Genomic DNA, 14854 nt, shown 5'->3' with positions numbered 1-14854 from the left:
CATAATGTCAATTTAACTTCTGAAGGCATGTAAAAGGTTATTTATTTTTGTAACACTTTAAGGTGTCCTTGTTACACATTACATGTACTTTTATAATAACAATTAATTATGCATAATTACATGCAAGTAACCCTAACCACATTGTAAGTACATATAGTTTTTTTAATATTACTTAGAGCTTAAATTTATAATTGCACTGTAACACGGAAACCCTAAAATAGTGTTACCTTTATTTCTTGTAGAAGTTCCCCCTTGTTACATGTGTACTATTTTGAGTTAAGCATGCTTTTATTATGGATTTTTTTTAAAACAACAATTTGTTGTACATGTCGCTCCAGTGCTTTTATTGTCCCTCCCAGCCAGGGCTGAGGTTTTTTTAATTGACATAGCCCTCCATTGATAATGGCACAGGTAATTTTGTTTAGAATCTTGAATTTTTTGCCAAAAGGAGGGCACAGTTCAAGATGGAAAATATACTTCCTTAGACATGTAAACCAATACACAGCGATTCGATCATTATTTCTTATCCATCTAAAAAATATATTTTTAAATGTGAATTTTAAGACCAGATAGCTGTGTGTTATTGGTTTTATTTATGGACACATCCAGACATGTTTACCGATCTCAGATTTTATTTGCAAATTGAAGATTTGAATATTTAAATTAAGCTCTTTTGACTTAACTGTGTAAACATTACGCAATACACTTGATTACAGAGTCATCAAGTTAACATTGTGAGTTTAATGGCTTCAATCACCATTTACAGTCCAGAGAAATTTATAGTTTGTCCAGGAAGTTGTCCAGTGCTGGGATGCCCTCCTTCAGACCTTTGCGTTTACGGGTCTCAGTCACAATTTGGCAAGGTTTGCTGTTTATGTCATATGGATCACCTGGCAAAATCTGCCAGTGGTCAAACACACACTGAGGGAAGGCCTGTCCACTTGTGTTAGACCTCAGGTCTGCAGTGAAGCCTGTACAGAAACGAATACAAGAAGTTATAGGCCCCAAAGAAACCGAGGACTTGTATTTCTAAATTAACATATAAATGTATAACATTTGGGAACGCTACAAAATTGGGGTCCAACTTTATATTAAGTGACCTTAACTACTGGGTACTTGCATTTAAATTAATCATTTGGTACAATGCACTCGTTTTGTACATGCATGTATTTTTTCACTGTATTTATAATTTTAAAAATAACTGCAATTACATCTGTAATTACATTTACAATTACACTGTCAATCCATCCCTTACACCTTAACCCACCCTTAAACCTAAGCAGACCACCAAACCTTAATAGCAGCAAAAGTGTTTTGCAATACAATATGCACACAATAAGTACACTTAATGTAGTTTCATAACAAGGTTCGGGAGGAGCACGTCATATACTTAGCCTAATTAGCACAGGTGGAGCCACTTAAGATAATCAACCTTAGGGTATAAATACAGCTGATTTGGCCTACCTGTCTCCATTGACGGTTTATCAGCATCCCCCCTCCACCCCATCTCCTCCACTAGAGTTCATTTTACACTTTTATATACGTGGGGGGGGTGGGGGGGTACTCTAGGTTCGGGCCATTCCCGAGCTCGGAGCCCCTTCCCCGGACAGCACGCCAAATATGCATTATAATACTTCAGCTAATTATATGTAAGTGTGAACTCGTGAATTTTTGATTTAAGTACAGCCACTTAATATAAAGTGGGACCAAAATTTGTTTACCTGCAATAACAAATGTATTTAATTGTAAATATGAAAATGGTATAAATGTCTATTGCTTTCATTTTAAAAAAATTTATCTTGTGCTGGATTATTAACTCACCAAATGATTCATTTACAGGTAGGTATGCCTTCACAACAAATATAGGTGTACCAGCCACTTGGGACTCCTCAAACACATGGCCTCTTTTTCTGTTCAGCACACCATAGATGCCACCAACCACCTGCTCTGGGCACTGGAGGAGAAAAGGACATTTATTAACAACATCATGGTTGCACTCTTGTTTGTCTGTTCTAGGAATCCACCATGTGTACCTGAATCTCGACCAGGTAAATGGGCTCCATGAGTCTTGGCTTGGCAGTGAGCACACATGCATACAAAACTCTGCGGGCTGTGGGAATGATCTGACCGCCACCTCTATGAATGGCATCAGCGTGAAGAGTGACGTCATGAATGTCAAATCGGACTGCACGCATGTTCTCTTCACAGAGTGCACCCTGTTAAAATAACACAAAATAATATCTCATCAATGTGTAGGAATGACTCGGCATACATTAAAATACATTTCTTTACTCACTTCTTTGGTTGCCCACTGGAAACCGGCCACTACGCTGTCCTTTATCTCATTCAGATACTGAACTCCCTTTGTGACATCCACAAGGATGTTGGGCCCTGTGCCATCTGGTCCAAAGCACCAAATCTTACGGGCCTCTGTGACCTCCCACTCGTATGTCTCAGCCAGGTAGCGAGCTCTCTGTTTGAGCTCCTGGCGAGCGGCCACATCACCCTTATCAATGTCCTCAGCTAGGCCATCTGGAAAGGGCCGACATTTCATGTACAGACGATTGTGCTTGTTGGGAGACTTGGACAAGCAAACCTGGTCTGATTCCTCACTGACGGTTTCACGACATGGCACAACTGGGTCTGATTTCTGCATCAACAACAAAAAATGGCCCCATGCTCTTAATGGAAAGGAAAGAAATACAAAATATCTGTAAACTTGTCATCGAAGTGCTACCTTCAGGGGGATGCAGGCATGATCTTCCTCAAGGTCTTTCAGGCAAATCTCCAGATGAAGCTCTCCAGCACCTGCCACAATGTGCTCACCAGACTCTTCAATGAAACACTAGCAGAAGAAACTTGTGTTTGTTATTGGAAAGATGTAAGTTTGTTTACACAATCTTATTGCCCAGCTAAGATATTCACCTGAACCATAGGATCAGACTTGGCCAGGCGTTTAAGGCCCTCTACCAACTTTGGCAGATCAGCTGGGTTCTTGGCCTCCACAGCAACTCTCACCACAGGACTAACGCTGAACTTCATAATACGCATGTTGTGAGCATTTTCAAAAGTGGTAATAGTGCCAGTCTTAATCAGGAACTGATCAACCCCAACCAAACCAACAATGTTCCCGCATGGCACATCTTCAATGGGCTCTACGTAGCGACCCATCATCAAGATAGTTCTGAAGAGTACATAATGTTATCCTAATGTTAAGAAGGATAATGATCCTCAAATCATCAATCGCGAATGACTTATATGGTATATGTAACTGACAGCAGCAAACCTTTGGATTGGCTTTATGTACAAGTCCTCCTTTTTCCCTGGTGAGAAGTTTGGGCCCATGATGCGCACCTTCTGCCCTGTAGAAACGACACCAGAGAAGACACGACCAAAGGCATAGAATCTACCCTTGTCAGTGGATGGCACCATCTTAGAGATGTACATCATGAGCGGAGCTTTAGGATCACAGTTCTTTATACCTGAAAAGTCAAAGGTGTAATGTGAAAAAGTAGGCAAAAACGGACCTCCCTGAAGTGTCAAAGACCTCGCAATGTTAAGACTCACCCATGGCAGCCTCATCATCTCCAGGTCCCTCATAAAGCAGGTCACAGCGGTACCTTTGGGCAGTGACAGGAGAAGGAAGATGGATGGTGATCATCTGGAGCAAAGCATCACCTGCAGGCAACCAGCGGCGCATCACAGCCTGGAGACATCGAAACAACAACGTGTCAGCAACGACAGTAGAATAAGGGTGCAGATTCTCAGAAGTTTAGTTCTTTAGTTGTACCTTAAGTAGAGGTTTTCCTTCTTTTTCTTTGTCTTCTGCATCAAGCTTTACTTCAAGTTTCTCAATCAGTTTCTGGGTCTCTTCTTTTTGGAAATTCATAATGGCATGAAAAACCTGTGGAATAAGAGATGAACTGTTAGCGAGTCATAGTAGCAAGAGATAAGAAGAACTGATTTAAAAGAAAACCTTAAAGATTGGATCCAAGACAAGCTGGCAGAAAGTACGAGGAAGCTTCTTGCCATCTGCATTGGCTGCCGATTTGCTGAATTTTCCACAAGAGGGATCAAAGTACCTGAAAAATATAGATTTGAGTTAAAGAGTATTTTGTATAAACAAACAATTTATACTAGAAATCACATGGGCAGCTCCAGTGTCTTTTTTTCCAACAAGACGCTTACTTATCTCCCCAAAGCTTTTTCATCATGTCCTCCACTTTCTTTGCCCGTTCTGCCGGAGGAAGGTCTGCTTTTTTCTCATCTCCTTTCGCAGCAAACTTGGCCACATACATCTCAGCGAACTGCTTCAGAGTAAAAGCCCAGCCATGGAGGCCTGATCCAAATCCAACAGTCCCAATCACAGGATCCACCTATGGTACCCACCCAAATTAATAAGGAACAGATAAATAAAAGCATATATTTTACTCATAAAGTTGACTTTTCTGTTTCAACAGCTACTGATCTGTTACCATAATGTTTCCCATTGGTCCATGCTCTCCTTCACCGAAGGTTGAGATGATGACGTTAACATTCTCCACAATCCTCTGGAAGGTTTGAAAAAGCTCATCGGGATCCAGCTGCAACTCGAGGAGGGCACGATCCATCTTGTTCATCATCAAGACAGGCTTGATGCGCTCTGCAATGGCCTGTCTCAAGACGGTTTCAGTTTGCACACATACACCTGTGGAGCAATTTAAATTTTGCTTACTATAATGTTACACGATGAAACCATCAGTGTGGTGGATGTTCAAATGTGTGTTGTTGAATGTCCTTATTGCATTTCAGAGGATGGCCTTCATTAGAGAGTGTGAACTTGATATCCTAAAATGAATTTGCCTTACCTGATACACAGTCTACCACTACAAGGGCACCGTCTGTCACTCTTAGAGCTGCTGTCACCTCAGAGGAGAAGTCAACATGTCCTGGTGAGTCGATCAGGTTGATAAGGAAGCCAAAACCATCCCTACACTGCTTAATGAAGGCTGAGTCGTTCTCACTGAGCTCATAATATAAAGAGATGGCCCTGTGAGGGAAACATAAGTAGAGGGTTTCAGTGTTTGCAAAAAATGTCATTATGGTATTTCCTCTGTAATTAACTTTTTAAACATGAATACCTACGTTGACTTTATGGTGATACATCTCTCCTGTTCATCTTTTCTGGTGTCAGTAAATCTGGTCTCTCCTGCACGTGCAGAAGCAATAATACCAGCCTTGCACACCAAGGAATCAGTGAGAGTAGATTTGCCATGGTCCACATGGGCGATCACAGACATGTTCCTGATGTTGGACTTTTTGTCCATGATCTCCCGAATCTGATTTACTGTGAAGTTCACCTGAGGGACAAAGACAAGTTTGTCGAGTGTTGATTGTGGAGTAAATATGATTGAGTGCTGGTGTGTGGGGGACAAATGTGATGTCAAAACAAATGAATACCTCGGGATCATGGTTTAAAAGATGGGAACCTACAAAAAGCTCATGCATTTAATTCCTCAATACAAGCTAATTTTTTTTTATTATTGTTATTAAATTCACAGAAATAAAAGAAAAAGAGGATAATGCAAGAATTGCCATTTTGATGACTGTATATGTACACTAGAACTGTATATGTCATTATATTATATAATGTTGTTAACAACAATCTATTGGCGCTATTAAAATCATTTTCACTGTAGAATTTGCTATTAAAACCACAGGTTACGCAATGTAGGGCCATATAATAAGCTTACTTTAGCCAATAATAGCAAAGACGAGACAGAAACACACACTCATACTGACCCATGATAATGCAGTAAACATTAAATAAATATTAATGAAATAATTAAAGATTAAATATAATTTAAAATTATCATCAAAATATTATAATAATAATATTACAGGTTATGAGATGGTTCAATAAGGTAATTCTGGGTATGCGTCTTCTCTCGTAAATTAAAAGGTTTCTGTGTATTTTATTTTAAAATGCAGGCTAATATATTCGAAATGTCTGTTTTTACTGTATATGGTCAAGTTAGCTCACCTTCTAACGCGTTAAAACATTTTACTATCATTTTCCCATGTATCATGGTTTCAAACAGTAAACGCAGATTTCATGAACGCTTTTTGGCGCGTGATAACTGAGCGCGCGCTGAAGAGCGCACTTTCAGGAGAGCCGCGGTGCGCAGAGATGCCAACTTGCGAGTTTTTGCAACTTTTCAGACTACCCTTGCAACCACAAATAATCACCTAGCAACTAATTTGGCTATTTTTAAAATGTATTTGCCAACTTTTAGCAACTCTGACCCAAATTACGTTCTAAATTTGTTCTAAATTACACACACACAAAAAAGGGAAATCAAAGGTGTTTAGCAGTACACATATCACGTAAATTAGATTGCTAGTTTCAATTGTTCAATAATAATTGTTCATTTATGAACAATTGCAGCTTATTAGTTTGTACCTGCACTTGTTGATCAGATTAAAATTAAATATTGTAGAAAAATTGAATCTGTTTTCTGAAATGACAGCGATGACTCATATATACATGATCGGTCATGATTAGCCAATGTGTGACTCTACTTTTTGCTGACTTCAAAACTCAGTAACAACTCTAAAACGAGTTGGACAGGGAGCTTAAGTTCAACGCTTTTAATATTATCTTATAAATACGACAGTCTTCGGGAGTATTCCGCGCTTATGAACGCGCAGGACACGGTCGGTGTTGAAGCGCGCACACACCGGAAGCGGTCACTCAGATGAGAGCGCAACAATGAATGAAACGTAGCGCACCAGCTTCAGACAGGCTTTTAAGTATAAAGTACTTTTCAAAACACGGCGAATTAAAACATGACGCTGGATGCCAGTCAAACTCGAGACGAAAATAATGTGCGTGCTTATTATGATTATTGGGGTAATCTGCATAAAGCGCAAAAATAAAATAAAGTGTGAGTTTATCAGTGCGTCGTGTATTCACTCAGATAACGGCTGTTATTTTCTTCTTAAGAGAAAAAATTAAGATGTTCTTAAGAATAAATTTAAGAATGTATTAAGAATTTTTCCAGAATTGCACTTAAGAACATTCTTACGAACTTCGTGGAATTTATCTTAAGAAATGTCTGAGATGTTTGTGAATCCGGCCCCTGGTTGTAACTTATATCTATGCAGTTTGGCGTTGGGATTGCATAATGATGCATTCGCTCAATGGCATAACAATGTCTTTTAGCAAGTTTGTCCTCCCTTTAGAAACTCCCCTAAAAAGATCCGTGGGCGTATGGCGTAGTCGTTATTCCACCGTGCGCGCGTGCACCGTGCTGGGCCATAACCATAACCATGAAATACAAGGGATTACTTTCACTTAAAAACAAAGATCGAGCCGCATGCGGTTGTGCTTTACATTTACGCGTAGCAGCCTGTTACATGACGAACTTACTGCACTCGTGATTTATCCATTTTGAGGTCCCACTGAATAAAAATACGTAACGTTATATTTGAATGCGTCATTCTCTTTGCTGGCCATTTTATAATAAAGACAGCAATGAAATGTTCAGAGTATGATTCAAGTTCAAGGTTGACACAAATGCGAGAATCTTCTAAGCAGGCTGTCATTACATCATTGACATCAGAATAAGATAAGTTTTTATAATGACTGAAGAAATGCGTCCAAAATGTACGAAAATGTTTTAATATAATTTAGCGCTTCAGTCCGTTTTAATCCAGCCTGGTGAACTGACAGGGTGAAATATCGTACCATTTTGGTGAATGGGTCCCAAGTGTAGGACGGTCTCGCGCTGCGGTTACGGTTGCTGCTCTTCTCCGTCGGATGACTTGAGAAATAGTGATGGCTCGTTTTGAACAAATCTTTAATGTGACTCGGAACGAACGAGTCGTCTCGGGGAGTTATTCGTTCAGTAGCGCATGCGCAGTATTCTATACTTAGTCCTGTACTGGAATTAGTCTATAGTTCACCAGTTTTAGTCAATGCAGTCTGAGTCGGAAATAGAATTGATTAGTTCAACTCATGATTCTTCGGGTTTTTCGAGGCTTTGTTCATCACTTGACAGACCCATAAGCTTTAACCTATGCAGTCTGAGCAGCAAATAGACTTAATAATATTAATAACCAACTATTCATTACCTTTCGTTACAACAATCTTTTCTGTTTGTTATAGCATTATAGTTTTGTATTGATTGTAAAATTAAATTAAATTAAATTTGAATAAATTAATTTAAATGTATGCATTTAGCAGACGCTTTTATCCAAAACGACTTAGAGTGCATTCAGGCTATCAATTTTTACCTATCATTGTAGTGTGATCAACGTTTGCGTAAGTACTAGTAGACATGTTAGGGAAGTAACACGTAAGATTTTAATTATATTTGATAAAATGAACGAAATGACTCGGGGAAAAGATTCGTTCATTTTGCTGAACGACTCTCAAAGGTCCGAGTCGGTAAAATGATCCGAACTCCCCATCACTATTGTGAAAGAGAGAGAGCCTGTGACGTCGAATTAGCATTAGTTTATGCTGATGCTGCGACAGAAAGCACTGAGTCATGTAGTCAAACTATAACGACAAAAAAGTGTTCGTGTTTATTGTTTATGATCAAACCTACAAACATTTGATATCTATTAAAAGCCCTGAAAAAAAACTGTGGCATGTATAGTCTCAGAGAAATTCACTAAAATTCAACACACAGCACAGCAGGTTAAAACATAGTGAGCCACACACACGTGTGTGTGTGCTCTTGTTTTTGTGACATATCAGAACACAACTCTGTATAATGACATGGGTATGACACAGGTATTACAAGGAGAGGGTGACTTATGAGGACATAACCCATGTCCCCATTTTTCAAAACGATTATAAATCATACAGAATGTTTGTTTTTTTTTTTTTTTTTTTGTTTTTTTTTTTTTTTTGAGAAAGTAAAAATGAAACAAAGTTTCCTCTGAGGGTTAGGGTTAGGTGTAGGGCTGGTGAATGCCGATAAAATATACAGTTTGTACAGTATAAAAACCATTACACCTATGGGATGTCCCCACTTTTCACAAAAACAAACATATGCATTATATGATATATATATTTCATCTTTTTGATGTCTCCCTAGTCTTGAAAATAAGGAATATGAAACAACTAAGGTTGTTGTTTTTACTCCACACTTTTTACTTTATTTGAGGATTTAATCTATGAGATCAAGTTCTTAAAATGAACTGAGGAGGGAAGCAATACGCCTTTGAAGCGTCTAAATAATAGATCAGCGCTCCATATACATACTTTCACTAATACATCCTCAACAGCAGATGGCGCTGTATCGTTAATCATTTGTTTAGACTCAGTGGAGGGAGAGTTCGAATCAGAATCAGACGAGGAAGGTACTGACAGAGAGCGGCTTTGGTACTGAATCAGAAACCAGAATCTGTGGCTTCATACAGTAGATATGAAATACCTTTAACTGCCTCTTTTTACAGTTTTTGTCATGTCGGTCATTCCCTGTTTAGTTGACAGATGGAGTGAGGAGAATAACAACATCATTTTGACTTGGAAGGTACTGTTGCGAAATTAATTTATATATATATATATATGATGTGTGTGTGTGTGTGTGTGTGTGTGTGTGTGTGTGTGTGTGTGTTTACAGTACTGTTGTGTGTATGTGTTTACAGTACTGTTAGACTTAACGCAGACATACTCACGTGCCAAATTACGGTTTCAGCAAAATGAGCGAGTCCTTGAACCAGATCATCATGTTAAAAAGCGATGCTGGTCGGAAAGCCTTAAACTGCTGCAGAAAATTCAAGGTATTTTCATGTTACTTTTGATGTCTGTAAGTAAGGTGACATTAGAAGCTCATAACCATACTGTTTTTACACAGGAATCCCAGCAGATACTGAACGACTCGAACTGGAAATGACCATTTCATACAATACGTTTTTATTCTCGTTGAATTTCTCCAATGCAAGTGAAATAGAGGAAAGTCTCACCAACAGTTTATTAAGAGGTAAATAACATCACGTCTTATTTTTTCAAAGATTAATATTATTAATATATGCAGTAGTTATGTGTGTGTTTTATATTTCCTCTGCCTTTGTTTTTGTTTTGTTTTGTTTTGTGTAGGTTTAGAGGCGTGTGGATCTCAGGTGTCCTGTTCTGATCCGGTTCAGTTATGGGAGACTGTTCTGCATTCTTTTGGCGCCTCAGTCTTTGTGCCTTGTGTCCACAAGCTTCTGCTCATCCAGTGGATGCTGTGGCTCATGCAGGGTCAGTTAGATAGAGTTCTTACTCTTCTGATGCAGACTAATCACAAGGTATACATTTTTTATAGTTTTTAATAATAATTAAACTCATGGTTTTGCAATAAATAAATTGACATAACATAACAAAATAGAGTTAATCACTCCAAAAACTAGTAAACATTTAAAAATGGCAAAGTAACCTTTGAGATGGATCCACTTGAGATGGATTGAATCCTTATAAACAGTAATGTAGCAGTATTTTATAGTTAAACACAGATGTAAACAAGAACTTGCCTAGTAAAGTGACCTAAGAATGATTTAAATTGTTCATGTTAATACTGGTGTTTTCAAGGATCTGTATTTGACTGCTGTCGTTCTCATATCCTCTCAGAGAGAGCGTTCAGCACCTGTGAATCTACAGACAGAAACCCGAAACCTTGATTTGAGCACAGAAGAAGACTCCTCGCTAAAGGTTGCCATGGCAGCAAAGGACCTCAAGGATCTCTTGCACATCTGCACTGTAATGTGTCAAGGTACAGACTGTCGAAAACTAAGATGTAGACGATTTCATTAAACAATGTGATCAAGCCTTTATGTAAATATTTGTATCACATTTAGGTCCATATTTATGTCAAAAGAAATACATATAACATATAAGATTTGTTATATGGAAAAGATCAACAACATTGTATTGAAGTAAATGCAATACAGATCTTGTTTCTTTGTTATGTAAAACATTATAAATAGTAAAACTGCCATTATCCCTATAATGTGTTTGCTGGTTTAGGGGTGGAACAGATGAAGATGGAAAAATATTCTGAGGCCCTTGAAGCTTTTCAGGAGGCAGAAGGCCTCCCAAGTCCCAGAAGTCTCTTGGCACAGTTACACAACCTCACAGGCCAGAGTTTTGCTAAGCTGGTAAGAAGCTCTGTTCTACAATGAACTAAATAGACCTAATTAGACACAATCTTGAATAAACAGTCCCTGAACCATTTCCGGTTTATATTTGATTAATTGAATTAAGTTTGTTACATTAGATTAACTGTTTTATGTATGGTAGATCAGAATTTGAGCAAACACTTTCTATCTTGAGCTCAGACACTCTCAGTGGCTCTGTTATTTATGTCCCTGCAGGGTCAGCCCCATTGTGCTCTCCACTTTTACAGGAAGGCAGTGGAGGTGGATTGTGCTTGCCATAGTGCACTTTATCAAAGTGCGCTGGTGTTCAGACAGCTTGGCAATCCAAAGGCAGAAATGGAGGCCTTGCATCTTCTTTACTCAGTAAGTTATTCTGTACACAAATTATTGATTATTTATGCAGTGTGCCTTGTGCTTTAAAGCATGTTTGAAAGGTGCATTTACACATATACATTAAAGTTCACCCCAAAAATTGCTCAGATGTGGAAAAATGTAGCATTACATCACTTGCACCTCTGTTGTGAATGGGTGCCGTCAGAATGAGTTCAAACAGCTGATCAAACATCACAGTAATCCACACAACTCCAGTCCATCAATTCACATCTTGTGAAGTGAAAGGCTGCATGTTTGTAATATACATATTCACCATTAAGACATTTTTAACTTCAGACATTATTTTTTACTTCAAACTGAGTCCTCTATCCATAATTGTTGGTGGATTTTAATTTAAGAGGACAACGGGGGACAGACTGTTTTATAGATGAAGTGTTATTATGAATTATGGGCTGGCATTTTGGCCTGAAGCAAATAAAAATGCCTTAATGATCAATTTGTTTCTTACAAACTCGTATCTTTTCACTTCAAACGACATTAATTGATGGACTAGAGTCAGGTGGATTATAGTGATGTTTTTATCAGCTGTTTGGACTTTCATTCACTGTGGAGAAACCCTTGGTGATGTAATGCTAAAATCTTTTCTGATGGCCTGAGGGTAAGTACATTTTCAGCAATTTTTCGTTTTTGTGTCCTATTCTTTAACTGCTTGTTATATCAGAGATAACAAATTGTTAATTGTTGTCCTTACTTCACACAACACATAACGGCTCATTACTATATTGAAAACGATAAAAAAAATTAGTAAGTGCCTGTGGTCCATATCTCATGACTGTCTTCTAGTGTCAATGAAGTAGATGTTAACAAGTCGATTTAAGTAGCAACATGGCTCAGGTGACACTGAAGGGTTGTTTTAGTCCAAACAGAAAAGGATATTTCACATCTTTTCAGAATTCTCCAATAAATGTATTTCCTGCATGCTATGTAGTTTCCTTTTGAAATGTTTGTTAAATAATACTTTTCCCTTGCTTTGTTTACAGGCAGTCCAACTGCAGTCTGATAAAAGTTCATCTAGTGCTACACTGGTCTCTCCAGCTGTGCTGTTTGGTGGTGCACAGATGACCTTCATTAGCAGAGTCCCTTCCCCTTCTCTGATTCTGCACACTTTGGCACACACATGTGTGTTCAATGGCAGGCAAGTGATTCCACAACAAGGACAAATGCTTGAATCTTATATCAAATCTGAATACAGCATCAATCAGAATTTTAGATCTAGAAAACCTAACCTAAACAGCTAATCAAAAAAAAAAAAAATATATATATATATATATATATATATATATATATTGTGTCAATCAGTATTTCAGATGGTGTTGAGTACTATCTAGATCTGTTGGCGTCACTGCAGTCAGATGGCAAAGATCTTGTAAGGAACGCAAATCTTCAGTCATCATATTCAAAAGTAGAGTTTATAAACACTATAACTGATTCAGAATGACCTGTCTGTGTTCCAGATACTCAATGGAGATGGCACTTCTTTTCCCAGAATCCCAGTGGTCTACCTTGAAGCAGGATTTGCTTTATTAAAAGCTAAACGTTATGGTGATGCTCTTGTGGTCTGTGAGGAGGTCATCACCAGCACTTTGGACGTTCTTCCTGAGAGACTGCTGCTTGATGCTGATGAAAAGCTAAAAGGAGCTGATGCTGATGTTGTACTAGAAAATGTAGATCTTGTGTTATGGGCTGGTGCAGCCCATCTGCTTCAAGCACAAGCCCACTGGAAACTGAAGGACACCAAAGAGGCTATTACAGATTTTACAAGGTACAATATCGGTACCAAATCATTCGATACCTTGCTGTGTTGGCAAACCATGTTTTTTTTCTTATGTTTTCATTCTTTCCTTTCAGAGCGATTAATCAACTGGTCAAAGTGTTCATTAAACAGAAAGGTAAGTGATCTCGCTTTCCAGTCTGACCGTTGCTCTAACAAGATGAGTGTTCATATTCAAATCATGTCTGTTTTTGTTTGTGAATTATCACCCAGTACTACGATCCTTACAGATATATTTATCTGTACACAAATGTTTTTATCCTGTGGTCTTCATTGGGTATATCTATTAAAAATCTGCTTTCAAGAAATGAAGTAAGCTGTTTTTCTCTCTTTAGCTTACCGAGGCCACATTTGATGTGAGCCCTTGCTTCATTGTCTTCATTATCTTTCATGTACCATTACTTACATGGTTTCATTAAACTTTTAGACTGGAAACAAAAACATTTTGGAAACAGTGAAGCGATGATTGAAAGAATGGTGACTGTGGAAGCAGCAAAAGGGCAAGCACTAGCTGGTAGAGGGCTCTGCTTTCTGGAAGGAGGTCAATTAAAGGAAGCCCTGAGAGATCTTAATCTCAGTCTCCAGATGACACAAGGTATTCACCTGATATGCTGTCATTATAGTGAGTTTGTGTGACTTGTTTGTTGTGATTAGTCTGATATATTGCACTGTTCTTCTCAAATTCACATGTGGAATTGAATTTCACTAGGTTGTAAGAATACTGAGATGTGGCTAACTGAGGTCTTGTGGAGGCTTAATCGTAGAGAGGAAGCATCAGCACAATGGAGAGACATCCACAGTACTAAAGATGCACCTAAGTCAATGTAAGCTATTAGACAAGTCAAGATCATTCTATTTTGTGATAATATACTTATATCATAATATGACTTTTACACATGAAAGTCACACATCATTGGAATCTAAAAGAATGCAACTGGTATGGTGAATGTTTAGTAATCTTTTGACTTGGGTTTCAGAAAGCTACCGCTGTATTTGCAGCTATGGCCAGATGACACCGCTTTTGACTTCAGTGACTTGAAGAAGAAAATGGAGGAGTATATTCAAGCCAAAAAGACATGAGAGATGTCTGAAAGGATGCTCCCTACTACATTCAGCTAAACTGTACCATTTCAGTTTTTTGGTGCGTCTTAACCAGAACTATGTACAGAAAAACAGTTTGTGTTGTCTAATTTCCTTTTCAGATGTAACCATGTTGCATTCCACTAGTCAGAGCAAATGATTTATGAGCTCAAGAGAATGCATCCAGACTGGTATCAGATTCTTTGTATATCTTACACTACAAATTTTTCTGATTAGCATCTTTTTTTTTGGAATGGACATGAAACCATATTATCTATGATCGTGACAAATAAATAATATTTATAATGAAAAGGATTTGAAAGTACTTTATTTTAACTTTAAATTCTTATATAACTTGTTTTTTATTTCAACCCACAGAGTCACATTATATATGCATTCACTACATTGTTCATCTTTACAGCTCATTAATATTATTAGACAACATATTCTCAAATACATATGTTTGGCATTTTGTGTCCT

At 38.1% G+C, this 14854-nt stretch overlaps 2 protein-coding genes across 2 annotated transcripts; one reads left to right on the top strand and one right to left on the bottom strand.

The window, feature by feature from the left end:
- Positions 1 to 614: 614 nt before the first annotated feature.
- Positions 615 to 7861, bottom strand: eef2l2 (eukaryotic translation elongation factor 2, like 2). Its single transcript, XM_059547876.1, has 15 exons — positions 7730 to 7861; positions 5125 to 5339; positions 4848 to 5029; positions 4476 to 4687; positions 4189 to 4376; positions 3977 to 4082; positions 3791 to 3904; positions 3568 to 3706; positions 3287 to 3482; positions 2926 to 3184; positions 2738 to 2845; positions 2297 to 2650; positions 2034 to 2216; positions 1822 to 1954; positions 615 to 971 (listed from the first exon to the last, which is right to left on the bottom strand). Exons 1-15 carry the CDS (start codon positions 7730 to 7732, stop codon positions 778 to 780), a joined length of 2586 nt encoding a protein of 861 aa, XP_059403859.1. The 5' UTR covers positions 7733 to 7861; the 3' UTR covers positions 615 to 777.
- A 1475-nt stretch (positions 7862 to 9336) lies between these two features.
- Positions 9337 to 14686, top strand: fancg (FA complementation group G). The gene is made up of 14 exons (XM_059547874.1): positions 9337 to 9527; positions 9693 to 9777; positions 9852 to 9977; positions 10094 to 10284; positions 10604 to 10745; positions 11000 to 11130; positions 11347 to 11493; positions 12504 to 12658; positions 12823 to 12889; positions 12978 to 13285; positions 13372 to 13412; positions 13722 to 13889; positions 14004 to 14118; positions 14272 to 14686. The coding sequence occupies exons 1-14, from the start codon at positions 9459 to 9461 to the stop codon at positions 14372 to 14374; spliced, it is 1848 nt and encodes a 615-aa protein (XP_059403857.1). The 5' UTR covers positions 9337 to 9458; the 3' UTR covers positions 14375 to 14686.
- The last annotated feature ends 168 nt before the right edge of the window (positions 14687 to 14854 follow it).

Source organism: Carassius carassius, chromosome 4 (assembly GCF_963082965.1).
Source record: "Carassius carassius chromosome 4, fCarCar2.1, whole genome shotgun sequence".
Lineage (NCBI taxonomy): Eukaryota > Metazoa > Chordata > Actinopteri > Cypriniformes > Cyprinidae > Carassius > Carassius carassius.
Note: the sequence above shows the minus strand (reverse complement) of the source record. Positions and strands in the feature narration are given on the sequence as shown.